General features: G+C 40.3%; 2 protein-coding genes across 4 annotated transcripts; one reads left to right on the forward strand and one right to left on the reverse strand.

Annotated features, from left to right (window-relative positions):
- Positions 1 to 1,220: 1,220 nt before the first annotated feature.
- eif3m (eukaryotic translation initiation factor 3, subunit M) lies at positions 1,221 to 6,324 on the reverse strand. The gene is made up of 11 exons (XM_030721851.1): positions 6,189 to 6,324; positions 5,441 to 5,573; positions 4,504 to 4,642; positions 4,281 to 4,404; positions 4,030 to 4,124; positions 3,780 to 3,863; positions 3,588 to 3,687; positions 2,926 to 3,007; positions 2,398 to 2,541; positions 2,068 to 2,128; positions 1,221 to 1,449 (listed from the first exon to the last, which is right to left on the reverse strand). The coding sequence occupies exons 1-11, from the start codon at positions 6,228 to 6,230 to the stop codon at positions 1,326 to 1,328; spliced, it is 1,128 nt and encodes a 375-aa protein (XP_030577711.1). The 5' UTR covers positions 6,231 to 6,324; the 3' UTR covers positions 1,221 to 1,325.
- Positions 6,325 to 6,378: 54 nt separating this feature from the next.
- Positions 6,379 to 25,001, forward strand: wt1b (WT1 transcription factor b). 3 transcript variants are annotated; one of them, XM_030721956.1, is made up of 10 exons: positions 6,379 to 6,881; positions 17,692 to 18,175; positions 19,593 to 19,715; positions 20,473 to 20,572; positions 21,857 to 21,937; positions 22,252 to 22,357; positions 22,440 to 22,587; positions 22,683 to 22,772; positions 23,267 to 23,359; positions 23,524 to 25,001. In XM_030721956.1, the coding sequence occupies exons 1-10, from the start codon at positions 6,849 to 6,851 to the stop codon at positions 23,643 to 23,645; spliced, it is 1,380 nt and encodes a 459-aa protein (XP_030577816.1). In that variant the 5' UTR covers positions 6,379 to 6,848; the 3' UTR covers positions 23,646 to 25,001. The 3 variants fall into 3 exon arrangements, with proteins under 3 accessions (XP_030577816.1, XP_030577823.1, XP_030577830.1); XM_030721963.1 differs by having other exon boundaries at positions 23,267 to 23,350; XM_030721970.1 differs by having other exon boundaries at positions 6,867 to 6,881; positions 17,852 to 18,175.
- Positions 25,002 to 27,151: the final 2,150 nt, after the last annotated feature.

Here is a 27,151-nt window from a genome sequence, read left to right on the forward strand (position 1 = left end):
TTGCACTTCAGTAAACAACCACAGTAAATAGCATTTACATCTAAGAGTCACAAGACAGAATGCTAGAAGTATTTGAGAAGCAACTGCTTGCTATAAAATGAAGTACATGCTGAAAGAACGTAAGATATAAGGCTCTGCACACGTTCTGTTATTGTAACTGCTCTGCGGTCCACCTTGCGGCTGGCTGTGCTTCTGAGAAGGTGTTTTGTGATTTACACCCTGTGATAAGAACATGGGATGCTGCTCCCTGTGGGCAACTGGACAGAAGTGAGCAGTGAGCTTTAGCAGATCTCTGGTATGATTGGGAAAAAAAAGTGTATTATAGCAATAAATGTGTACACCTATGCCCGTTTAATCTTTGTAAACCATTTTAGTGGTAGGGCTAAAAGGGCTAATATTACAGAATCAGAGGCAGCCCGACACTAAAGGTAAACAGCTTGAGCTGTAGGTTTAGCTATTAAAGACAAAGCGCTGTGGATTAGGGGCGGGGGATTCCAGGGTGCAATGTCAGTACTCTGCACTTTGTCAGTTTGTGCTGATTTAACCAGTCCCAGAGGGAGATAACACCAACAGACCCCTTTTACATCTAATGCCTGGGCTATATATCATGAGATTTCACACATGCTGATGCTCTTAAGTGGTGCCTGAAAACAGATTACTGTGCTAAAGAAATGGCAATTTATTTTATATCAATGGGCAGGGTCAAGGTAGCCTAACGGCAAAACTTACAAGCTCGTTTTTCTGCTCGTCAGCTGCACTAACACAACGCGCAATGCTGACTACAGCTGAACAGTATCTATTAACCCCACAGACAGCTTCAGATTTGCAGAGGCAGTGAATCAGCCGATGCCACAACAGTTCATGTTACTGACCTCAGAGACAGGGTCATCCTAAGTTCACACTGTCATTGTCACCTCTCATGTGTTCACACACAAGCGAACCTCCTCTTGAGAGCCACTTCTCACCCCAAGCCACAGCTCATCTGGTATACCGGCATGCTTACCTTTAACTAAAACCAGATGTTGAGACCCACTAGAGGATGAACCCCAATTAAAGTCACTGTACGGCTTTGTGAGATAATTATATGGGGTACTTGTCTAAAAAGATTGATTACTGTATATGTATTATCCATTAATGGCACAGTAATGTACATGAAATCCAGTCTGTTTTGTGCAATAATGAAGAAAAAAAAAACATTAAGAGAAAAAGACCAAACACAGTTGACTGTCACTGTTCTTTTATTGGATGAATAAAAAACCGACCATTGCAGTCTGGGAATTTGGAAAGCACTAAGAACCAGTCTAAACAGTTGGGGTAAGATGGGATTAAGCAGAAGGTGACAGGGCTTGCAGACTGGTCTTGACGGCTGCTAGGTTGGCCTTCCAGGAGCTGAGGCTGTCGTACAGCTGCTGCCACTGCTGCTTGCCAAAGGTGCGATGTGTGCTGTGGCTGAAAGGGTGAAGACAAAAAAGCAAAAATGGTAAAATAAAAAAAAAAAAAAAAAAAAAAAGGCAAAGGTCGTAGACAGAATTAGAGCAAATGCCTTGCACTCTAGTTTAAGACCCGAGTAAACGCTCAAAAGGAGGTAAAATACAATTAAAAAACAAACAAAAAAACAGTTTTCTTGAATAAAATTTATGAATTATAAACACTAATTTCGATTCTGGAGACTAACAAAAAGAATCCCGCAGTACAACACATACTAATTAACTAAACAGTTTTTGGAGCCTCCAATTGGCATATCATAACATAAATAAAAAAGCAATTCCAATCAAAGAAGATGAAAAACAAACAAACAAACAAAAAAAAAAACAAAGTGAGACCTTCTTGAACGTAAACCTGAAGTTTTGTATAACAACATCACTTCAGTTCTCTTAAGTTCTTTCACTTCTGGCTTCCACTTTTGAAAACAGCGAGAAGGCAACCAGGGTGATCAAAAAGTCTCGGCTTTAATTTAAAAAGAATGCCCAAGAGAACATTATAATGACAGAATAATGATGCAATATGCTTAACACAGTGGAGACTGTAAAAAAGAACAATGTATAATGACCTAATGAGGGCACTTACCTCACAACAACTTTTCGCTGTGTCTGGTCGATTTTGCAGTATACCATTTTGGTCCGAACAGCTGAAATGAAAAAGCACACGAGGTGATTAAAAGACAGCAAGACTTCTGACATAAGGAAATAAGTTTGGTGTAGAAAAATCAGAAAACCAAGTGGTTGCTCTGACATAATACAGTTGGAGGTAAGAACAACCTCACAAAAATGCAGCTGGATTTGTATGGTAGGAAATGTGACCTCTGGGACTTACTGCTGTTCAATCATTTTGCTTTCCACTGATTTATATTGTGAGAAATTAAGGGCATGTTTACAGTAGGTTGGGAATTGTTCGTACCGTCAATGACAAAAGCCTCAACATCATCAGCTCCAATCTGCAGTTCCTGCTGCATGGTGTCAAAGGAGATCTCCTTGAATTCCACTGCCATGCCCATGAATGTCAGCAAACGCATCTTGGCCATGTTTTGCTCATGAGACAGGCCTGAACATGCAGGGATCATTAAGCACAAAACAGTCAGAATCAATTAGTCTTGACTCAGGGAGTTTCCCTGTTGTTTCTAGATTCAGGAGAATGCAGTAAGGCAATCTACTCATTAACCTACACTTAAACCTTTAGTAGTGAGAAGATAACACTGAGCACATATTTTTGTAGTTCTGACACAGTCCGAGATTGTGTGAGAAGCACTAGCTCCTCAAGGCACAAAGGATACTCAGCTAAACAGAAGCAATTTAAAAAAAAAAAAAAGTCTGCCATGCATTTATAACACATGTAGTTAATAATCTTTTCATTTATTAACTTGTATTCTAATTTCTGTTTGCATTTAAACATCTTGAGTTTTTAACACTTGACAATATGGCTACTTACCAAGAGAATCAATGAAGTCTTTGTTATTCTGGTAAAATTTGACATATGCTGCTAATTTGGCACTCACAAAGATGGTTAATAGCTGAAAAAGAAGAGAGGAGAGGGTAAATGTCACTGTAGGACTACAATCATCCATCCATCCATCCTCTTCCTCTTATCCTGTTCAGGGTTGCTGGAGCCTATCCCAGCTGTCACTGGGCGAGAGGCAGGGTACACCCTGTACAGGTCGCCAGCCTGTCGCAGGGCTAACACAGAGAGACAGACATTCACACTCACATTCATACCTATGGGAAATTTAGAGTGACCAATTAACCTAACCCCAGTAACTGCATGTCTTTGGACTGTGGGAGGAAACCCACGCAGACACAGGGAGAACATGCACACTCCACACAGCAAGAGGCCCGGGCCAAGGTGGAATCGAACCCAGACCTTCTAGATGTTATTGTAGCTGTGAGGCAGCACCACGCCACCGTTCTGCCCATCAGCTTGTTTTATTCATGAAGGCTAAAAGCTGTTATAATAATCTACTTAAGATTAGCAGACCGCATACTAGCTTTTCACTGGAAACTGTAGACACACCCTGAATAATTTTTTCCAGTGACTCAATACATTCACTTGGAAATGCACTAGATTCCATTACATTTTTTTTCTTTAGCACTTACGTCATGGATGAGTTCTCCCTCCAAGAAGCGAACAGGTTTCAGGGTGAGCAGGTGGTCAAACAGGAAGGTGTTGGGATCTTTGAGAGCACGGACGATACATCTAAGAGAAAAGACACCGGCGCATTAATGTACGAGTGAGGAGCGGAAGCTGAGACACAATGACAAATGTTCAACAAACTCTTCACATCTTACCTGTGGGCATCAACACGTGCTTGTGAGGCATTGTCTTCTGTGTAACTTCCAAGTAGCTCAACCATCACTTTTGCTGCAGCCTCGCTGTGAAATAAATAAGTACAAGGTTGAAAATGCTTGTACTGAGAAATCCCATGCAGTACATTTCCATACAGTCTTATGTCCATTGGTATGTTTATGAATAAAAATGTTATTTTAGCCTTTCTGTCTTGAAACTATCTGTACACATAGAACCCCTATATGGAGTTACCTTTTTTTGCAGTCAACCAATGCTTCATACACCAGCCTCAAAAGTGTGTGCTTCTTCTCTGTGTTCAGGTTCCAGTCAATAATCCACTTGCGCACCTGATTATGGCCACAAATATTTATCATGAATCACTTATAAAGAACAAAGAATGCAGAAACAAGTGACAGACAGTTTCAGTAAATCAAAGCACCACATTATGAAGCTGGCCGTGTTTGTGGCCAGTCATTTTGGTTAATTGCGGTGAATGAATATACCTGATCAAGGTCGGTGGGGATGAAGGATATGGCGTTACAGGTGGCAGCCACTTTGATGAGGCTACAGAAGACTGTGTACCTCACAGGAGTGTTCTCATCCATGCCATGGAACAGGTTACTCAGCCTGTGACACCACAACATAAAAGAGATTATGTGTTTGCAATGAAATAACCCCCCCCTCTTCTTCTGAAAGGCTTCAGGGAAAAGATCTGACAGGACTTACAGCTGCATTCTAAGGGAGGGTCTCTCTCCTTCACGGAACTTCACAAGTTTCTCACATAGGCTTTCAATGAGAGCTTCCTGCTTATCTGTCTCCAGGATCAAAAGCAGAGACACAATGCTGTTCATCACGCTCTCGACATCTGCAGAGAGATAGAGGGCCATAAGTAGTAAGACACTACTATCCGCTTTCACGGCATTCATCATAAATAGTACCTTTGACAAGACAGCAGATGTAATCAGACAAGTGAACTAAATCCCCAGAGCCCCACGACTGTTGTGGACGACCAACATGTTTCTACCCCTGTTTGTATATAAAATATTTTTTGTAAAAAAAAATGAAACTTTCTCTGAGATGGATCTAACTTTGTCAGACTTAGACACTTAGCAAATAAACTCTTATATGATGTAAAAATGTATGAAATGTAAAACAGTTTAGGAGATGAGCCTTGAGGTGATGAGGAGTAAATGAGGGTGCAAAGAGCAGTAGTGGAGGAGGCAGATGAAGACAATAGGAGGAGACAGTGATTATGAGAAAAAGATGATGAAAATATAGGTGTAAAAATCTTACATGGTCTCAGAATTTTTAAGACCTGTGCTCTTTAAATTAAAACTAAATTACAATAGACGGTTGACGGCAGTTGCCCCTCTCCCAGCTATATTTAGTTGTTTAGAGTGCTAATTGGAGTTCTCCTTTCTTTCAGGATTCTCAAGAACCTGGAACAAAACCTCTACTGGGGTATATAGAGTTAATACTGGTGACCAGGTTCCATGGTTGCAGTAATGTGGCTGCTGGAAACCTCTGCAGGGATACTTAAATGTTAGTAATAACACTTGCATTGCTACAAAAAACATCTAGCTCTTGAAAAGCAGACCACTGTTCAATTTATGAAAGTTTAAGGCTGATTAAAAAACAAGCAGGGATTTTGTTCATCGCCTACCTTTGTCATCTTCCTTAAGGCAGACATCACATGCCTCAATGATCTGAGCCAAATCTACATGGAGACCACCTTCGGCATTCTCCTCTGAGATTTCAGCTCCTTTTGACTTGATGTAGGCTCTCAGCTCTGAAGCCTGCAGCACAAAGTAAATGTATATTAAAAACAATATACAATAAATTTTATATCACATTTGTAGTTAAATATAAGCTAACAGAACAAAGAGTGCCAAGTTACATGCTTGCAGCAGAGTGGACATTTACATTATATTAAATAAAAAGGCAGATCTCTCCATTTTGGTCGACTAAAATATGAACTGTAGGCATCCAGGGGACAGCAACAAACAACTGGTGGAGTAAAATTATCCTCCAGCTATATCCAGCCTGCAGGATCATTATTTTTTACGCCTTTGTTTATTCAGATGTGTGGCTAAGCAGCTAGCTCTCTTTGCTATTGTTACACCTTAAAAGAAATTAGCAACAGCCTCAGCTCCAAGTAAAATGACCTTAAAAATATACATATTAAGGTGCATACAAGAAAACGTAGATGGCAAGTTATTTCATATAGTTACACGAAATGTTCTACTACACATAACCTGACCATCAGCATGGAGCTATCAGCTGCTACGACTAACAGTTAGCATTTCAGCTAGCGAGCATGCTAAGCTCTTTGGCTGGTACTCATTTAGCAACATTCGCGACGATATAACGCTTACATATACTTAACGAACTCTTAAAAACACAGATCGTACCTGATCTTCTTCCGTTATATCGATAAATGCTGGTACGCTCATTTTGTTGTGATTTTGTGAGCCTAGATAACGAAATCCACGCTCGCACCACTACTGAGCTCTGACCGGAAAAGAACAAGCAGGGGGTGCCGGCGACAAAATTGTTCTTCCGGGTTATGTTGTTAAAGCCACAGTAGCCTAAACTGAAGGCTGTTTGGTACTTGTGTAATAGTAGAAACACCTCTCGCCATATATATCGTGTTATTACTACTTTTAAAGACTCTGAGCACCACTAATATGGACACGAATTAGAGTATACTCTGATTCGTGTCCATAATAGTCTATATATTGTGTAACCTCATTCACGCAGGGCTCAGACTCCTCAATTTTATTTGTCACCAAGGCTTCCTCCAACTTTCATTCCCTCTGATCTATTTTCCTCCCTCCTCTCTGGAAGATTATCCCTGGGCGTCTTGGATGAGAGGTGAACCTGAACCCCATGAGAGGTTATCTGATTGAGCTGTGGTCCATCTTTGTGGACCACCATGGAAGGCCTGGCCAAGAGCTCTTCAAGCTAGGAAACACTGCCAGTGTCAGAGGGCAACTTTCCTACACCACACGCTGACCTGTGGGTGCACGTGTTGGGCCTCTATACCATGTGGGATCCTGTGTATTGTTATCATGGCAGGTCACTTGGTGATTGAGGTGAAGAGGGTAAGTGCAGCAGGAGGTCATCCTGAAACTACGGAGTCGGGTTACTGACATTTAAGCATAGAGTGAAGACACTGTGGAGTCTTTTACATTTACAAGTTCCTGTACTCACCCTTCATCTGACATCAAGATACGTTTATTTTTCAAAGAATCAAAGATTATGGAAACACATGACGCTACGTCATTACTGGCTAGTAGTCACTTATTTCTCAAAGCACTTCCAGAAAAGGAACTTAACTCTGTTGCATTGAGGATAAATACCTTAAAATAGTCTACTAAAGGGAAATGGCTGAAGGAGTGGTTCATCATAGTGCTCGTATGGTGCGTCATTCTGTTGGGAAGGCAAGTGCCTGGTACCAAATCACAGCTTCACTCTCTCCCTGCTCTTGCATGCTGTCATGGCAAAGAATTTATAGCTGTCTCTCCACAAGTGTGCTTGTGTAACTCTGAGGCTTTCATTATCTGATTAACAGCTGTTGTCAGGTGCCTGGTGTATATCAAGTCCAAAATAAGAGTTTTGGGGGCTTTGAAGCTCCAGGTGCATGCGAGACATTGTTTTTGTCTTCTTTAAAAGGTCTTTAAAATGTCACAGCAGTTATGATGCTTATTAGTCTTTCTAATATTCGTGGAACAGTGTTCTGAAAATAGCATTGATACTGGACTGCAATAAACCTTTTAACTCTAAAGAGCCTATACCTGGTACATGTATTAAACTGGGATTTAGCCTGTCATATCAGTATAAATCTAAACTGGCAAAATTATCTTCAGAAAAAAAAAAGGAACTTGCACTGATGTGTCATGGAGTGTTTTTTCTTTAGTTTACTTATTTTTGTTAGAAAAATTTGTGAAAAAAGACTAGTTGTAATTCTGCTTTTGTCAAGCATCATTTTTCTTGAAGACACAGTTCCCGTATAGGGTTGTGAAATAATGATAGATGTTGCCAAAGCTTATTCAAAACTTTACCTCAGGGACATGTTTTATGGTAAATTCCAATTCTCCCTTCTTTTTTTTTTTTTTTGCATGGTTATGGCAGGTTGTTATCTGAGTCACAAAAACAGAAACTAAAGGTTTTTATGTATGAACGTTGTTCCAATGACTTTTATTTTGAAAGATCTGCATTGTCGCTACAGAAAGGCTGGAAAAAGGACTAAAAAGTATATACAGGAACTTTAGGTGAAAGGTTAATATGCTATGTTTTGACTTTTTTATACAGTTTTGGCATTGGTGAATATGTGTGTGTTGGTGTATGCTTCCTCTTTAATATTTCTCTACATACGGTATATGCCTACTAAAGGTAATCATAAACAATATCTATTCTGAGCTATCCATGCAGTCAGTATGTCTGTACTGATTTGATGCCTGTTTGCTTGATAGAAAATTGCACATGCTGTTCCTAAACTGCTGGCAAATTGCCTGCTCAGCCTCCTCAAAGATAAATGACTGTGTCTTAATAGTTGCTTGAGCCCAGGTGTCTGTTTTCTCCCTGTCAACCAGCCAAGTGATGAGTACCCATGTAAACCAGTCTCATGGTCGTCATCCAACATGGCTGCCTACCTTCCACCCACTAATTGTCTGGTTCCCACAGTTCTGCTTGCCTTCACGGTCTCTGAAAAATCCCCTTGCTCAGGCTCATATATCAGCCAGTGACCTTGTCAGAGAGCATCGGATGAGTAACTTCCCTATTTCTCTAGGTGCAGCAAATTGCTTGTTAATTTCTCATAAGCGAACCCATCCTCCCTTTAAAAAACTGTTCAAATAAATGCAATTAACAAATAAAGAAATCGAGCTAAGGTTTTAAATATGATTGACTCTGAATGCCGCAGTGGTTCAAGGCATGCAAAATCCTATGGGACCAGTCTGACAGACATGTTTTGATTTTAATTGTTAGGCAAGTGGTAACTGTGGTTAAGACTACAGTGATTGGATATACAGTAAGTCACTGTAATGTCCTTTGTAGTTTTGTGTATTTTTGCATGCTTATCAAATGCTTGTTTATTGTGATAGCTGTTTAGTCCCTGTGATCACTTATCTCTTCTACCAGATGATCAGTCATGCAGTGCAGCTAACATCAACACACCTCTGCACTAGTGAAGAAATAATTTATGGCCACAAAGAACTTTAGAGTGTTTTATTTGATCAGCTATGTTGCACAAACCTTTTGAATGGGAGGGGGGGGGGGACTGTTTAGTTGACCAGAAAAAGAAAACAAATGTATTAAATACCACTGTTATCTTACCATATCACATAATGCTCCGCTTCATATCACACCAAGGGCCACAGCAATCAATCAGTGCGAGTTTGTATTTGTGGTTTTGAGTTATCTGAAGTTGCTAATCCCTAAATGTGGAATGTGTGTGCTCTGTTTCAACCTAATGGCATCAGTAGAGAATAAAAGCTACAGTCTTCCAGGAATTCTGATGTTCCTCTCTGGATAGATCGAGTCACTGCAGCAGGACTGTGGCTCTGTCGATGATGGAGTGGCCTCTTGTCATCAGAGAGTGTTTATATTACACACTCTCACAGGCTTGTGGGGGCTATAAGAGTTTAAAAGACACAGTCAGAAAAAAAAAAAAAATCAAATGTGTTTCAACTAGGGATACATTGTGCAATGTCTGGCTTGAAGCTATAGATGCCAGAGCTCAGAACTACTAATTAGAGGCATGTTCAACTGTGTGACCCTTTAACTGTGAGATTCTGTTTAGACTGTTTCACCAGTGCTGATAAATGTAATGTGAAGACAGAAAACAGACAACTGTTTCTCAGTAATAAATGTAACTGCTAAAACATAAAAAATGACCATAACTGTCAAGTCATAGAGCCAAATCACAAGAGCAGCACAACAACAGTCACCTCCATGAACTTTATGCTGGAAGTTAAAGATCTTCCAGTATTCTGGAGAAAACCCCAACAATCAAACTACCCCGTATGAGTAAGCGCTTTGCAACAGTGGGAAGGAAAACCTCTCTTTTTAACAGGAAGTAACTGGCAGAGCGAGTTGCGGCGGGGGAGGGGAGAGAAAAGAAGAAAAAGTGAGGCAGGACATTACTCGAACTAAAGGAGTGAGAAGACAAAAATTTAATGGCACGCATGGTGGTATGTAAAGATGTGGGGAGTGAAAAGAGGTGAGGGGAGAAAAAGTGTTCTTTGCATCACAGTGTTGAAAAGGAACTTTGGGCTGCTCTTGTTTTCCTCTGTCAGTGCTAAATACTAAGATGTCCTAGCTTTATGGAGGGCTTTTTTTTTTATAGCAAAAAAACTATTATTCCAGGCCAAACAAAGATCTTCTAGATTAGTACAACACCCTTTTCTCTCCAGTTTATGAGATATCAATTTTCTTCATCTAGTATATTGAAATTGTTGGTTTAATTGGTTTAATAATAAATTAAATGCAGTGTTATTTTATCTGAACTGAGCACTAAATCAGATAAAAATACCAAGAAATTTGATTGAAACCGAATCAGATGGCAAAAAATAAAACTTTAAAAAAAAAAGTTTTTCCAGTTCCATTGCAAGACTAAGAGTGACGCTTTGAAATGAATTAATGAATTAAAACTCTGTGTATGTCTTTGATTGATTAATAAGCTGCAGTGAAACGTTGCTGCCACACTCTTCCTCCTCTGTTTGTGTTTTCAGGATTCTGGTAGTTAGCATGACTTGGAGTTGTTGATTCATTTAAACTAAGGTATTCATTCTGCTGCAAGCAGCTTTCTGTAAGCCAAAATATATCAATATTTTGATCAATTATTAAATCATATACTAACAGAGACTTAGAAGAGAGTGGCCTACTGTTTAATAGTCCACATTTTGGGCTATCTCACTTTTTTTCCCTCAAATTATTTTACATGCACAGTATTTTAAATTTACAAATTAATAACTTCCAGACAGATGTGTTTTATGAAATCTCTTATGTAAATCAAGCAAACTGTTCTCAGTGAGCTCTAGAGACTTTAATTCAAAGGTTTTAATATATGGCTGCATCAGGACTGAGAAAGTTGCAGCAAAGCGGCATTTCCTTGCAATCAATTGTCAGAGGTCACATTCTCATTTCGTGCTGGTTGCGGTAATTTGTATATTTTCCCATCACTGTGCGCATATCTCACAGTCATCCCATAAACATTTCCTCACCTAGCTTCAGAATGAGGCTCAAGGGTATGACAACAGACTCTAACCACTAGAGATATTTTAAAATATTTTCTGATGACTGTGTATGCCTCAGCCGCAGCTGCTAGGGTGCGACAGCAAAAGAAGAGGCTGTGGTTTACTGTAAAGAACTGATAAAAGCTGGCCTTGATCTTGACACACACCCACCTGCTGGGATGAGACATCACTGAGGAAAACTCAGCTCAGCACTGATGTGAAAAGAGTTTTAATAATAAATCATACTTTACAGATGACAAGTTCTTCAAAATTCTGTGTTTTCTTTTTTAATTAGCTTCTGTAAATAATAAAAAGAAATTAATAATAATAACCTTCAGTTACCCTCCTGACTCTTGTCATTGTGGTTCAGTAATGATGCTGATGTGTCATGGGCCTGTGCTCATACATTTCCAAACAGTAACACCTGTCTCAGCGGGATTTTAACCTTCTGAGTCACAGATTCTATATGTCCCAGTCTGAGATGTACCTCTACTTATCCGACGTCCATCATTCAAATGTTGTATTTAATGCTTTATGGAAATTTGGTATTATTATCTTTGCTCAGACCACCACCCTATTTAAAGTAAAGACTACAAATACAAGTATGGAAATAAAGTGTCTTTTAGTTGTTCTTCAGCAGATCACTGAGAGTAATAGAAACAAAAAATGTTAAGGAATTGTGCAACAAAACAGTTCATATTCAGCATATTTCTTGTCATCGAAAATCAAAAAATATTTTTGAAAATGTAGTTTTTATTGAATGGCTTAATTAAATATTAACTTATAAGTATTATGAGTTTTAATTTGTATCATATTTCCAGCATCGGGCATGTATTGCTTTAAAATGTATTGTGCAGTTTATTTCGGTTTTTCAGGGAAACAAAATTAAACTGATGGTGTAGAAGTGTCAAAATGTCAGAAAAACTCATATATCAAATATGATACACTTGGCATTAAAGAGCTGATGTTCCATTGTCTCCACAACTATTACAGAAAATGCTGAGTAATATGTTGCAATGAACATGGGTGCTGATGTTTTGTTAGTTAGTTGTGGATGACACATGCATTATTCTACTGCTGGAAACAGTTAAAAGTTAAATACTACAGTGGTCATCTCGCTCGTTGTTTCATTTCCTTTTACAATTAATGTATTTGTGTCTTTACTAGGAGAGTGCCAAAGACAGGCAGAGACAGTCAGATAATAAGATCTGTCCATGGAATCTGTTGAGCTTAATGTAGATTTCAGAAATGTATTTTTCTTTAAAGACTTTCTAATCAACATGACGTGGCAGCAACTCGGTGCATTTAGGCCTGTGGACCGAATCAAGATGACCTGCTGTGCATCAGAATGGGCAATAAAGTGATTAAGTGACTTTGAACGTGGCATGGCTGCTGCTACCAGATGGGCTGGTCTGACTATTTCAGAAACTGCTGATCTACTAGAATTTAAGCAAAATTGGACAACAGAAGATTGGAAAAATGTTGCCTGGTCTGATGAATCTCAGTTTTTGCTGTGACATTTGGATCGTGGGGTCAGAGTTTAGTATAAACAACATGAAAGCGTGTATCCATCCTGCCTCCTATCAGTGCTTCAGACTGCTGCTGGTGGTGTAATGGTGTGGCGGATATTTTCTTGACATACTTTGGCCCTCTGAACACCAACTTAGCATAATTTAAACACCATAGCCTACTTAAGTATTGCTGCTGCCTCTATCCATCCTTTATGACCACAGTGTACACTGTAAACCCAGATTTTGATTCCACTTAAAAATACTGAGTTCATATTACTTAAAATTACCTAGAATGTGAACATTACTTGTTAATGCTGAGTAGACTGTACTTTTTGATGGTCTATCTTATTGTAATCGTGTGTTTGAGTTCAAACAACTTAATATCATGAAGTTTTGCACCTGCTAAAAATCTAGTTTATACCAGTTTAAACAGACCGACTTAATGAGCAGCACCATGGTGGCATGATGGTGCCTCACAGGTAAAATACCATCTAGAAGGGCTGGGTTCAAGTCCACCGTGGCCCAGGCCTCTTGCTGTGTGGAATTTGAAATAGCAGATATTTGGTCCTTTTGTTTGGTTTTTGTTCACAACTCTCTCTCGTATAGTTTTTTATTGTTCCATGGACAAATGTTATTTGTAAATGTTAATGTACCAGCATTCAGCAGGGCTGAGTTTTATCATGTTTGTTTATTTACCAAATTTAAACAGACACAGTTCAACACTGTAAAAAAATATTTAATTGTTACTGGGCAACATGATAGTGTGGTGGTTAGCACTGCTCCCTCACAGCTTGAAAAGCTCTCTAATAGTCTGGGTTCGATTCCACCTTGGGCCAGGCCTCTTGCTGTTGGAAATGGAGTAGTGCTTACTTAACAAGCTGAGTTAAATAAATGGGTGGTGATTGCTTAAACTAATTATCTTCAGTTACTGAAACTCTATTATTAGTACATTCAACTTAGATCTTTCATTCCATTCCAAAATGTCTCGAGTACACTGAACATAGTCCCCTGCACTTATTCAACTGTTTCATTACTTAAAAAATTTAGGGCAACGAGTTACCTTGGTTTTTTTAAGTAGATTCAACTTATCCGGGCTTACAGTGTACCCATCTTACAAACCCCTCACAAAGCTCTCAGAATCTCTGAGAGCACCTTGTTGAATCTATGCCACAAAGAATTAAGGTGGTTCTGGTGGCAAAAGTGGGTCCAACTCCCTATTAGTACACTAGCAAGGTGTACCTAACAAAGTGGCCAGTGAGTGGATTTCTTTTTTGCATTCCATGGAGGATCATCTACTGTAGCTTTTCAAATAGAGAATTGTGGGTTTGGTGATATGGGGAAAGGTGGTCATCAAGACGAAACCAGCTGGTGTGTAAAACATCACTGGATAAGTGTTGAACCTGACGCATGAACTGCAGAACTGCACGCTCTCCCACAGAGCTTTCTTCTCTGTTTCTTATCTCCAGTCTGATATACCACCCTTTGAAGAGTGCCCAGAGTTGATATGGGATAATTAAAAGAAGTGTACATGCTTTTTAAAACATGGTTTGGTGTTCTGTTTAAGAAAGAAAAAAAAAAAAAAACTGGAGGCAGAGAACAAACAGTTCCAAGTGTACCCTAAACTCTCAGGAGCAATCAGCATATTTAGAAATAAGCAAGAGACTCTGCCTTTTCTTTGCCAAAATAACACCTGTTGCTCTTTGGCAGTCTGCTCCTGGTGTTATAAAAATAACATTAGAGCCACTGCATTACTGATAACTAATATTTTAAAAAATGCTAATAAATAATTTTGACTCAGCAGTGCTGCAGAAAGAAACTACTTTGTAACCTATGTTCAGATCCAGTAGCTTGAATGCAGATGTTTATTAAAATGGAAAAAAAGTAATTTATTTTGCATGTGTCCTGCCAGGTCACATATCTGTGTAGTTTATCATGCATCTCTCTGGCTGAAACCCTTCTCAGTTTCCCTCTTACTCACTGTGCTGTAGAAAGTTCCAGTCTTGTGTAGTTCTTGTTTGGGGTCAGAGGCAGTATTGACCATTTCCCTTCTTCTGCACAGTAATGTTGTTTTAAACCCTGAGTTAACCGTAGATCGATCTGAAGAATGGGTGTATTTGGGGACTGCCATTCGTCATAGGGGTTGAAAGGGTTGTTTTCTCCTGACCCCGTCACCTTTGATGAATTCCCATTAAAGACTCTACTCTGGAAGGCACGGCCAGCATTTGCCTTGGCTCAGACATGCTGCATTTCCTCCTCTCTCTCTTTCCAAGTTTGACAAGATACTTTTAATTGTGCCACAACCTTTTGTCCATTAAGGACATCATTTTAGTTGCTGTTTGTTTGTGATGGGCGGACCACACAAGGTTTTTAAAAACTGCATTGGGAGAAATTAATTTTCTTAACGTCTATTTTCAAATCTGCTACGTGGACATCCTCTGAATGTCAGGGTGTTCCTCAGGGATATGGTTCTGCCTTTGTACTTGCTTTTTTCCAAGAATAGAGCAAGTTGGAAAACTCTTAATCTTCTCCATGTCCACAAGCCACCCAGATGAATCTGTGTTTAACTTTTAGGGTCATTTGTAAGGTTATGAACATTGGAATGGATGTCATTAGATATGGTCAACAAATTCCCGGAAACTTTCTGAAAATGACCACGCAACACACTGTACAAATATCGAAGGACACATCAGTGAAATTTTGCAACAATGACTGACAATTGTCTCTGTAATGCCACTTCAGCAGTTTGTCTTTTAATTTCATCACTCCCCCCCCCCCTTCTCTTTCCTTCTGTTTCCTTCTCTTTCTGTCGCTTTTCCCACTTCAAGTATATACTCACCCTCCGTTTCTTTTTAAGCTGATTGAGGGGTCAGTAACACTGACTCGTATCTTAAATTACATTCCAGAAACTGGTTAACACTCCTGAGCACCATACCATGTCTTCTATCTGAAATGCTATCTTGAAATCAGTCTACAATAACATCAAATTAATTGAGTGTCCACAATGTTGTGGCCTGAATTGTATAGTTATCCTAATTTGGCACTGGTTCAGAGTTAAAGTAATTGGAACTGACAGACAGTTTAAGACTTTTTAATCTTTTTGTTCTCGTTCATTTCCTCAGGAGTAAAAACTGAACGTTATATATACGTATGAAAATATTACCCACACACTGTAGGCCAGGGATCCTCAAATCCAGGCCTTGAAGTCCGGTGTCCTGCAGTTTTTAGATGTGTCTCTGCTTCAACACACCTGAGTCAAATATAAAGGTCATTAGCAGGACTCAGGACTTTTGACTGCATACTGAGGAGGTAATTCAGCCATTTGATTCAGGTGTGTTGGATCAGGGACACATCTAAAACCTGCAGGACACCGGACCTAGAGGTCTGGATTTGAGGATCCTTGCTGTCGGCTATAAGAGAAATAATCTGTTACATTTTAATGTTTTAAATTACAGTTTTCTCAAATATGACTCGAGAGACATGGTGAGTGTGGCTGATTAGTACATATTATCTATGTCTCAAGATCTCTAGCAGGAGCTTTACTAATCCAATATCTAATCCTTTCTTTATAATACTGCATTTTAAAGTAATACTAAAAGTGAAAAGCGCAATTTGTTGCTTCAAGATTACTGTGGCTTTATCTCAGGTCAGCTATGATTGACTGTTAAACTGCACTAAATGTAGCATTTATTGTGATTCTTTCAAGCTTTTTAAAAAAAGGAGGAACCCGAGTGCTGATCGCACAAATACTGTAATGCTAAAAGATCCAAAGCAGCTGTCTTGGTTTTTATAGTCATATTGAAGTTACTGCATTCCTGTGCAGTTCTTCTGAGTTAAGCTTGAGTTAAGGTCAAAACCCAATCATTTACGTGCTCATACACACACACAGATACACACACACACACGCGCGCGCGCACACAATTCCCTCCTCTTCTCTACTAATAAATAATTATCCTTCAGTGTGATGTGGCTTTGGTCCAAGGCCCTGCAGTTTATGTGAGCTGCTTTTAGTAAAACAGCACTGTATCCAAAATGGAAAAATTCAGACCACATTTTCTACATGTTTTACCATTTTTACATTTTGAGCAATGACTGTTGCACTTGTAATTTTCATTTAGTCCAACACGGTGTTCTGGTGAGCAGCTGCTGGTGAAAAGATTAATAAGTAAATAAATAAATGTCTTCTAACTTACATATTTCCCTTCAGCATTACTCACCTCTTGCCTTCAAACCATTGCTTCATCCAGAACAACTTATTTTGAAAGTGTATATTTCAGAAAATGAATGAGTCAGAGGAGTCCAGAGTGATGAACATTTGAGAGCACAGCTCGGGTCAGCAGTGCAAAGAACATCAAAACATTTTCTTTTTTCTGTTTTTTGAAAATATGGTTTAAAAACATTTTGTATTTTCAAAAATGTATTTGTAGCTGTTTTGATTGTTTTGCATTGTAAACACTGGACATTTATAGTGTACATTTGTTTTACGCTAAATGATGTGCTCAACTAACAGTTATACTCATGTAATGTGCTGTCTCCCATTTTCAGAGAAGTTAAGCAAAAACACTTCACTGTCTTTTTCACGTACACGTACGTACGATCATTAAGGAACCCTTAAGCTTGAACAAAGAAGGAAGAGCAACACCCGCTCATCCAAGTGCGACATTAGCTAGAATCGCCTCAGAAGTGCAGTCTGTAAAAGCAATAAAAAGATTTGCAGTCTCAGCTGGCTGGGGCAAAGCAAGGGAGTCATCCTCTTCTCATCCTCTCTTGCTCCTCCCCTTCTTCACTGAGTTATGCAGTATTTGAGTCTTCAAGAGAATAAGGAAAGCCAGACATTATAGAGACAGAGGAACAAGGCACTGTTTATCTCATAGACTCCCACTCCAAATCCACTGCAGGTACCCAGGGAGCTTGAAATTTGTCATCCAGATTTTGTTTAACAGTCAGTTATTTTCATTATTCACTTTCTCACAAAGGGTTGGAAACATGGCTCCTATAACGCATTGTGACAATTGATGCCTGTTTCTTCAGAAGTATTTCCTCCATGCATAGTGTTTCTTCAGATATTGTTTTTGTTACACTCTTTAGAGTTCATTACTAGTGCTGTGATTTTTTTTTTTTTTTTTTAAGTTTTTTTTTTTTTTTTTTTTTTTTTTAACATTTCTTAGTTGCACCTTCTTTTGGAATACCACCACTACTTTTTTGGACTGGACTGTCTTGAACACCCTTCACTAATGCTGACCGAAGCGTGTGGAGCCATGTCAGTGGGGTCAGATGTTTGCGATCTGACCCTTTTACAACCTGCACCTCCTGTGTCATCCTTACCAGGAGCTGGTGGCAGCTGTGGGATGTCTGTTGGTGGTGGCCAGTGGACCCAACTGCTGGACCTCCACCCTGGCTCTCCATACAGCTCCCTGCCCTCCCATCACTCCCTCATCAAGCAGGAGCCAGGCTGGGGAACCACTGACCAAATAGAGGACCCTCACTGTGGACGTGGGGCCTTCACAGTGCACTTCTCTGGCCAATTTACAGGCCCAGGCCCCTGCCGGGTCGGGGCCTTTGGGGAGCCACCTTCAAACCAGCCACGAATGTTTCCCAATGGAGCCTACCTGCCCAGCTGTGTGGACAGTCCTCCTACACCCAGAAATCAGGGTAAGCATATTTATTGCTATTCCCTTCTCTGAATATCAATAGCTTCAAGACTGCTGCAGCATGAGAAAGAATATTTATCACTCACGAATCAACAAAACCTTTTTTTTTTCTTTGTTGCAGGACAGTATCTTTCTATTCTTCCGTTAACCGTGTTCTTGGTGTTTAAGGGTTGCCAGTTATGTTGTGTCTGAGCAGGATGTTATGTTCTTTACTGGGTCATTCCGAATCACAACAGCTCTTTTGGCATGATTATTACAACCCCTCAGTGCTGGGTTTAAATAACACAACTTTTCATGCATACTGACCACATATAAACAGCACATATAAAAACAAAAATGGAATGACAAACTATGAAATAAAAGGTAATTTTAAAATTTCAAAGTACAGAAGGATATAATGAAACTCTGTTTTCTAAAATAAATAAATATACTAAATAAAACAAGTCCTTTGAACACAGCTGCTGTTTGAGCTACACAAAACAGAAAACGCTCAGTTTGTTGTTTATCTGAAATCTTAATTAAAAATGAAACTAGTTTTTTTTTTTTGTTTCAGTGTTTCTGTACAGTAGATAATACATATCTGCCATTGTAATAAACAATACTTGCATCTGTTATCTGCTGAGGTGCATTACTCAGTCAGGAGTTTTGACCTATGTGCTTTTCTGCTGTTGAGGCTTTCAGAGACAGTATGCATGGCAGTGAGTCTGATTTGCCCAGCGGAAAGTAGTTTTTGATGAAGTGATAAAATGCTCAGAGTGGTTATGTGCAAACTGCAGGGATCTAGGAGTTTGTGAGTCATTTTTCTTCGAAACTTATCAACATCCCTTTTGGGCCCAACACAGGATACAGTATCACATACTGTCCATGCTGTGTATGTGAAATAAACATCACACTCACTTTCCTTGTGATTGTACAATACTTGTGTGCTGCAGAAGAATACACTAAACTAGCTGCAAAAAAAAAAAAAAGATGCAATGACACCTTTTGTGACTTTTTTGTTTGTTTGTTTTTTGCAGTCAAATAACTTAAATGATACTCTTTAACTTTTTTTTTTATTACTAAGCATATGCTACAGTAGCTCACCTCAGTCCATCTGTGTCTGCCAAATTTCTTTTTCCACCTGCCATAAATATTGCAACCACAAAGCCAAAGATAGATGGGGGAAAAAGAATATGCTACAAGGAAAGAGGATTTAGTAGTGCGATGAATGTCTCCCTGTGGTAAGCCTGCCAGGGACTAAGAGCTAATATCAGGGGGATATAGATAGCTGACCAGATAGCGAAGACTTTGCAAGCTTCAGAATGTAGCCATGATTTTTGAGATGGTGATCTAATGACTCGAACAGGCAAATAGTCTCATTTTATTTCCATAACCTCTCTTTTTGTTTTGCTTCTTTTTTTTTTTTTTTCCTCTCTCAGGTTACGGAGCAGTTGGTTTAGACAACAACCCCAGTTATGGTCACACTCCATCTCACCACACCCCTCAGCTCTCCAGCCTGTCATTCAAACACGAGGACACACTGTCACCGCCAAACAGCATAGGTAACTGTCTACGCCCTGATGCGTTTTCACTAAAATGATCTGCAGACTGGAAGGCTGTCGTGTCACAGCAAGGTTATATAAGTAACCCATCATTTTTCATATCACAACAGAACCGCTATTATCCATTTCCCTTCATCTCTCCCCATCTCTGTCTGCACACATATTCGTGTACGCAGACATACATAAACACACTCTCCCTCTTGCTTTTCAAGCATACAAAAGGTTAATGATTCTGGAAATTATAACTTGAGGAAATGGCTTTATGCGACTCTGTTGGAATGTCAAAAACTGTCTAGGGACCAATATACTATATGAACCTGAAAAGGACCCGTGGTTCTCAATGACCTATTCGCTTTTCTTTCTTTTTTTTTTTTCAAGTGCTGTGTGCCTGTGTCTTTGAAATGAGCTGTTATTCATTTTACGAATATATTTAGTGTGTCTGGAAAAATAAAGCTATAAAAAATAAATGAATTCAAAGAATGAAGGTCAGGGTTTTCAGCATAATATTACTGCTTTGTATGGGTCTGATTCATATGATGTATTGTAAGCAACATAAAGTTTTAACCAAAAATTCTAAAAACAAACTACTCGCTACAAAGATGTGAATGTTTTCTAGTTTTGCAGTTTCGTGACCTTTTCTCGACTAGCAACTGTTCAAGAAAAAAATATGCATATTAATTTACTGCGTAAATAGTGCTGCTTGCTGCTTCCCTATTTTAAACCAGCATTTGTAATTTTTTTCTTTCTTTTTATTTAGTTGACCAGCAATTTCCAGCACCAAATCCTATGTTTGGCTGCCACAGTCCTTCAGACTCTTGTCCGAACAGCCAAGCGCTGCTCCTGCGAAATTACAACAGGTACGATAATTTCTCCCTGCATAAGGGTGTTTTTGCTTTATTTCCCATTTTCTGCTCCACAGTTATCAGTTAATGTCAGATTCTTTCCACCGACACCATATGCAGTTTGCTCACTTGCTGTTAATTTTTAGAAGTGTGAACTCTGCCTGATCCCACATTAAGCTCCGTGTTTGCCTCTACATCGTCTGGGTTGTGAATCCTAATTTGTTCTGAGGTTAAGTGCTGCCCACTGGTGCTCAGCAGGCCAAAACAAACACTTAAGTGATCTACTGCTGATGTGTCTGAGTCCACCCTGAGGAAAAATGAGGAGAAAAGTAAAACAGACAAGTTCAGTGAAAGTGAGAGTTGCGAGAGTGGTGGTGAAGCTGGCATTCAAAATCTGCTTATTTGGATCTCTAAATGTCTTTCTAACTTGTTTTGGTTTGGATGGAAAACATCCCAAAGGGTAAATTAGGATGAAATTCTTCAAATGCCGGCCTGCGATGTTGTTGGAGAATAGGAACATGTACAACTCAAACACTGGGACAGCAGCTGATAAGAAGACTGCATTGTTGTTAGAGCCCATGGCATGAACTGGAAACCCTCAAACAAACACGCACATGCATGCACACGCTCATACACATGGTGTATATGTGTCAGATATCAGTGCGTCTTCGCACAGTTTAACATAGTTCAGAACTGATTAGTGAGCCATCGCAAGCCTTCCCTCAAGGACTTTTCAGGGAATGCAGTCCAGAATTCCCCTGAAACTGTTTCCCGCCATTAATGATAGTGAGGACAGAGTGATGTCATCCATGGGTCCAGGGTGTACTAGGCACAGAGGCACTCACCCCCACAGAGTGCACAATCCCATCTTCAAGTGTGCGAGATTCTGCGCTCTGTGTGTGTGTGTGTGTGTGTGTGTGTGTGTGTGTGTAACTAGTGTGATCTGCCAAGGTAAAGAATGGCTCAGTGCCTGTGTCTTTTAATGAGGCCAGCGAGGAGTGTGGTGGGTGGACAGCATGTGTTAATAAGCAAACCATTTGGAGTTCCCCTGAATGAAACATCTTCATTTCATGTACAAGGGAAGAGAACTGACAGGAGGAATTCACAGTAAATCTTGTCTGTGATTATTAATTTAAAGTTTTTTTCTCCAAAAAGTAACCAAATAATAAAGAGGAAAATATTAAATGTAGGCTATAAATTACTTTCCTCCTGCTTTTCTAACTCTGCTGCAGAATTAACCCTGTTCATAAACCTTTAAGTTCTTAATGTAGTTATACGCATGCTGTATGTTTTGCTCAGTGATAACCTGTACCAAATGGCATCTCAGCTGGAGTGTGTAACATGGAACCAGATGAACTCCCTGGCATCATCTATAAAGAGGTGAGACCTTTATTGCTTATTCTTACTTTTTTAACATAATATGCTGCAGTTTTTAGTCTTGACCGGTGCTTGGGGTGGTGTAGAGGAGATGGAAGATGAGTACTCACCAGATAGCTGTTAGCCAAGGAAAAACAAGCTTATATTATTATTAATTATTAAAACGTTTTTAATCAGCAGTGAAAGGTAAAGTTTCTTCCCCAAGAGGAGAAAGGCTTTTGTTTAAGTTGGAAAGCCCTCAGGAAACATGGCATGTACCTACTCCTCTGATATAATTAACTTGTAATTTTGAAGAATATTTTGCTCCTGCCTGCCAGTGGCCATCCACCCAGCTATGACAGTGACCCCACAGCCCCACCTCCATCCATGCTTGTCAGCGCCCAGTACCACATACACACACACGGTGTCTTCAGAGGACTTCAGGTAAGTCAGATTCAGATATACATGTGAACAAATACACAAAGTGAACTTCCTCAGTGTAAATTCTTCTGCTTTCTTCTTAAAGGATGTCAGACGGGTATCCGGTATCACTTCCCCAGTCGCGAGATCTTCAGAAGCCAGTGAGAAGCGACCCTTTGTGTGTGCTTATCCCGGCTGCAGCAAGAGATACTTCAAGCTGTCACACCTGCAGATGCATGGCCGCAAACACACAGGTGAGACTGATTAGATCATTTGTACACCTTTGTCCTGCCCAGTCCTACATGTAATGACGATGATGACAGTGACGGTCTCCTGGTTCACGTTGCAGGAGAGAAACCTTATCAGTGTGATTTCACGGACTGCGGGCGCAGATTCTCTCGCTCGGACCAGTTAAAGAGACACCAGCGCAGACACACAGGTACAATGGTGTGAAGCTAATATATCTGTTATTTTTGCTTTTGTTTGTTTTGTTTTTTTCTTGAGATTTTTTAATTGTGTTGATGTGAATCCTGGGAGAGTTTACATCCCACTGTAGATAGGTAGATTAGGTTTGCTTTTGTCTAGTGAATAAAAAAATAAATACTTAGAGGATTTTGAATTTCCTGTTAGTGTGAAGAAGGCAGTTTTGAATGGTTAACGAATATCTTTTGAAGTGGGATTATAAAGTCTTTATAAAGTCTTGGCTACTGCCTTAATCCCCGTTGTAACTCTTTGTTTCTTGAGCCTCTTTCTGCTTTCTGTAAATATACTGGCCATCAAATTAGAGTCTGATCTAAAATTGTAAAATCTTCCCTAATTGTATAATTTGTGAACATTTAATCTTACATTTAAACTTCTGACCCTCTCACCACTATTTCCACGCCCATTCATGTGTCCGATGGTGCAACAACAACAACCGTCCTCTCTGTGTAGGAGTGAAGCCCTTTCAGTGTGAGACGTGTCAGAGAAAGTTTTCACGGTCAGATCATCTTAAGACGCACACTCGGACTCATACAGGTAAAACAAGTGCGTATACCTTTATTTTTCTACCTCTACATTCTTCCTTCAGTGAGAGTTGTTTTTTTTGTTTAAATGAATTTCAATTTACACAAAATATCCACCTTTATTGAATTCACTCTAAAGCAATGATTTCTTCTGTTTTTCCTTTTTTTTTGTCCCCTCCTTGTCAGGCGAGAAGCCCTTTACATGCCGCTGGTCCAACTGTCAAAAGAAGTTTGCCCGCTCTGACGAGCTGGTGCGCCACCACAGCATGCACCAGAGGAACCTGACCAAGCAGCAGCCTGCCATCTGAGCAGCGAGAGGAGGAGGAGGAGGAGGACAAAGAGGAACGTGACAGTATGATGTGCCAGCTAGTAGAAAAGGACGCCTGGGTCCTGGTCAGCAGTTATGGTGCTTTGCCAGACTCGCCAAAGTGGCGAGTGCAGCTGATGCCGATCTCAGCCACACAGACAACGTCAGGACTCACAGATTACCCTGAAGGTCTTCATGATGCACTTCAATTACTACTAGCAATAAAACTCCCAATTTGAGAGGGTATAATACCACAATAACTCTGAGCCATGATTTTAATTTTTTTTTCTGTGAGATGAGGAAAATGTTGATATACTGGTTTGGATATTTTACGACACTTGCACTGGCTTCTCCTTTTATTGTTAAAACTGTCTCACCTTTGACTTATGCTGGATGTTGTAAACTGGATTTAGAGCAACATGAACAACTTATCAGTGTTTGTGCGTTAAGTTGTACACAGAGAATTTTTAGTTTTTAGGAATGTCAACAACTTCATCTCTCTAAGCTGTACATTATACTGACCTAATTGCCCTGTATATCCTGAATGTGGTGTATTTGCTTACAATATATGGTATATGGTTCTTGTACATTCATAAAATATTGAGTCACATCACTATATGCTTGTGTTGGTGAGAGACAAAGGAGGTGTGGGTGTTGTCAGGTTAAGGTTAAGAGGCCACCTATGAGACGTGGTGGGGGTGTGAGGTGGGTGACAGACAGTAAAACAGCACCCCTCTGTGACTCTGACAGGGTGCAGATCTCACCCTCCTAAATCTCAGACACACATCTTCATAACTAGGAACATCTGGAGCCCAATAAATCTCATTAGAAAAGACACATACCTCAGTGTCAGCAGGCTGCTCTCCACTGACTGCCCCCTTCCATGCAGGCCGGGCCCCAAAATGCATGCATGCACACACTCAAGTTGGGCCGTACATCATAGCCTGCAGTTTAGAACAGCACTTTACATCCTTCATCCACATGATGGCAGTGTCATCCTTTCTCGTCTTGCGGATGGAGCTTGTGCTCTCAGTGCTCGACTGTGACTGAATTCAGATACTGTTTATATTTTACCGCCTCACCCTTAAGATTACACATGTCCAATTTACTCTTGCCTTTAGTGGCACTGAATATCAGTACAGAATATACTTTGGCCCATGAAATATACATGGTTTGGATAGAATGTGTGTTTTTCAGCTTATGTGCAAATCTAGAGATGGGATGATTCAGCTTCAGCGGGTGTGTAAATAAAATATGACCCAGTGCGGGCAGAAAGAGTTGTTTCGTGGCTCATAGCATGTTTTAACTGTTGTCAGTGTGTTCGCATATGGAAAGTACAGTGCAGACATCGCAGTATGTGCCCAAATACAGTACAGTATGTGCCTGAACCTGCTTGCTTTCTTCCGCTTCCACTGCAGCCCTTTTTACACTTGACGAATTAACAAAGATTAAAATGCCTTTCTCCTATTTCAGGGTCACAGACAGCTCATTTGAAGTGCAGATTCAGGTTGTTTTCCAATTCCCGTAATGGCTGGGAGGTAGTAGCTCTGTGATGTCCTGTTTTTATCTGCTTCTTAATCCAGTGCACTTTGATTAAGAAGGGCTCGTCTTTGTTCTCTCTCAGCAGGGGTGTTGTGAATCGGTGGAAGATCAGAGGGACAGAGTGAAAATCAGAGCTGAACATTTTACTCACTCCAGTTCACTCTTTCCTGGAGGCTGTGTGGAGCATGAGGTTCTGATGCCCTCAGTCTATACTACTATGACTATCACAGTCACTCAGACCTCAGCCCTACACTAATCTTTCAGATTTCCTTGTGGGAGGATGTGTATTATCCAATAATACAATAAATGTATGCGCTCAGTCTCATCCTGCCAAATGTTACCCCGAGTCTGAATGCATGAGCACACATATAGGCGTATATACACACACACACACACACACACACACACACACACTCACTTGCGCACACGCCACCAGATGCCCCCTCAGCTGTACTGCTGGCTGTTTGCCTTTAAGGGGTGTCGGCATGGGTAATCTCAGGTGACGTACACCTGGTAAGGCACAGCCCAAGACATCTGTAGGACAGCAGGCCTGCTAGCTTCACAGCCTCCACAACAACATGAAATGTCCCAAAAAGATTTATATCGAACATAAATGTTATTCAAATTTACTGTCATGAGGGAAAAAAAAAAAAAAAAAGGGCATAGTTTATTCCACATTCTAGTTCAAACCTTTACCTTTTTTATGGTTTAATTGTATGGAATAATGAGCCATTTTATGTGGTTGGTCTGCAAAGGAATGGTCTTATTTTTCAGTATGTCATTCAGTAAAGTCCCAGGTGCTTCCAACATCAGCATACAGTTCCTGCTGCGTTTCTTTGGGCCAAAAGACGTTATTTAACCTCCAGGAACTGGAAAGGTCAATGCACATGTAGCACACACAAGCCTCTATGAGCCCCCAGGGATTCTTAACAAGGTCAAGCCTCCAGAGAGACAACTTAAAAGGGTTATGAGGAGGCCCGCATGCAAAAACAATGCTGCTCCAACAGGAGGCGCTGTCAGGTAATGTTCATATGTTTAGTGAAGCATGTTGTTAGTTTTATTCCCAGACAGCCCCCCCCCCCCCCCCCCCTCCCTCCCTTCAGGCTAGCTGTCTTGTGCAGAGCTGCTGCTTCACAGTCTGAGGGGGTCTAGGGGTTCTTGGGGGTATTCCCTGTAGTATAGCAGGGAGCCTGAGGGGCTCTGGTGTGTAGGAGCTTTGGGAATGCAGAGGCCTTGGGGGGCCTGGAGCTCAGATGGGGCCTACAGGGTAAACTTTCTCACTCAGGGAGCAGAGATGGAACAGATACAGAAAGACAGCGAGTGGAAAACACCTTGAGAGGAGTCTGTCAGACATGCAGGCAGCAGCCGGAAAGATCCCATGAGGGTACACTGACGCGGGAACAAACACACACACTTATGTATACCCTAACCACAATCCAATATGTGGGACAGCAAATAGAGGCAGATAGAGCATTTTATGTATATTCCCTCTCTCCTCAGAAATTCTGTCTTTTATCTTCCCTTCATTTCTCCCTCCTGCTGTCTCTTCTATGCCACGGGAAGATATTAACTTCTAACAGGATTAGATGGGTCTCTATCATGTGATCTAGAAGCTCACAAACCAACTCATTCTCCCTGGGGAACAGTGGGATGGGAAAGACCTTGAATCCCCTCTCCATCCCAAAGGTATCCAGATGCTGGGACACGGGGAGAGAAACCCACAGAAAGAGGGAGAAAATGTCGACAAATGGAGCGAGAGAGCCATTTTGTCCAAAGATATGAGGTCTCACAGGGACAGCATTGTCTCCACCCTCTCTGTGATGAATTTCAAAACAACTCAACTGTGGGCCACTTTGCCCGCCTTTTAATTAAAACTTGAGAAGTTTCTCTCAGTATATATCATGTGAGATATGCTGCAGCTTGTCAGAATGTGTGGGTGACTGACGAAGCCATGTGAAATCTGTT

Source organism: Archocentrus centrarchus, chromosome 3 (genome assembly GCF_007364275.1).
Source record: "Archocentrus centrarchus isolate MPI-CPG fArcCen1 chromosome 3, fArcCen1, whole genome shotgun sequence".
NCBI lineage: Eukaryota > Metazoa > Chordata > Actinopteri > Cichliformes > Cichlidae > Archocentrus > Archocentrus centrarchus.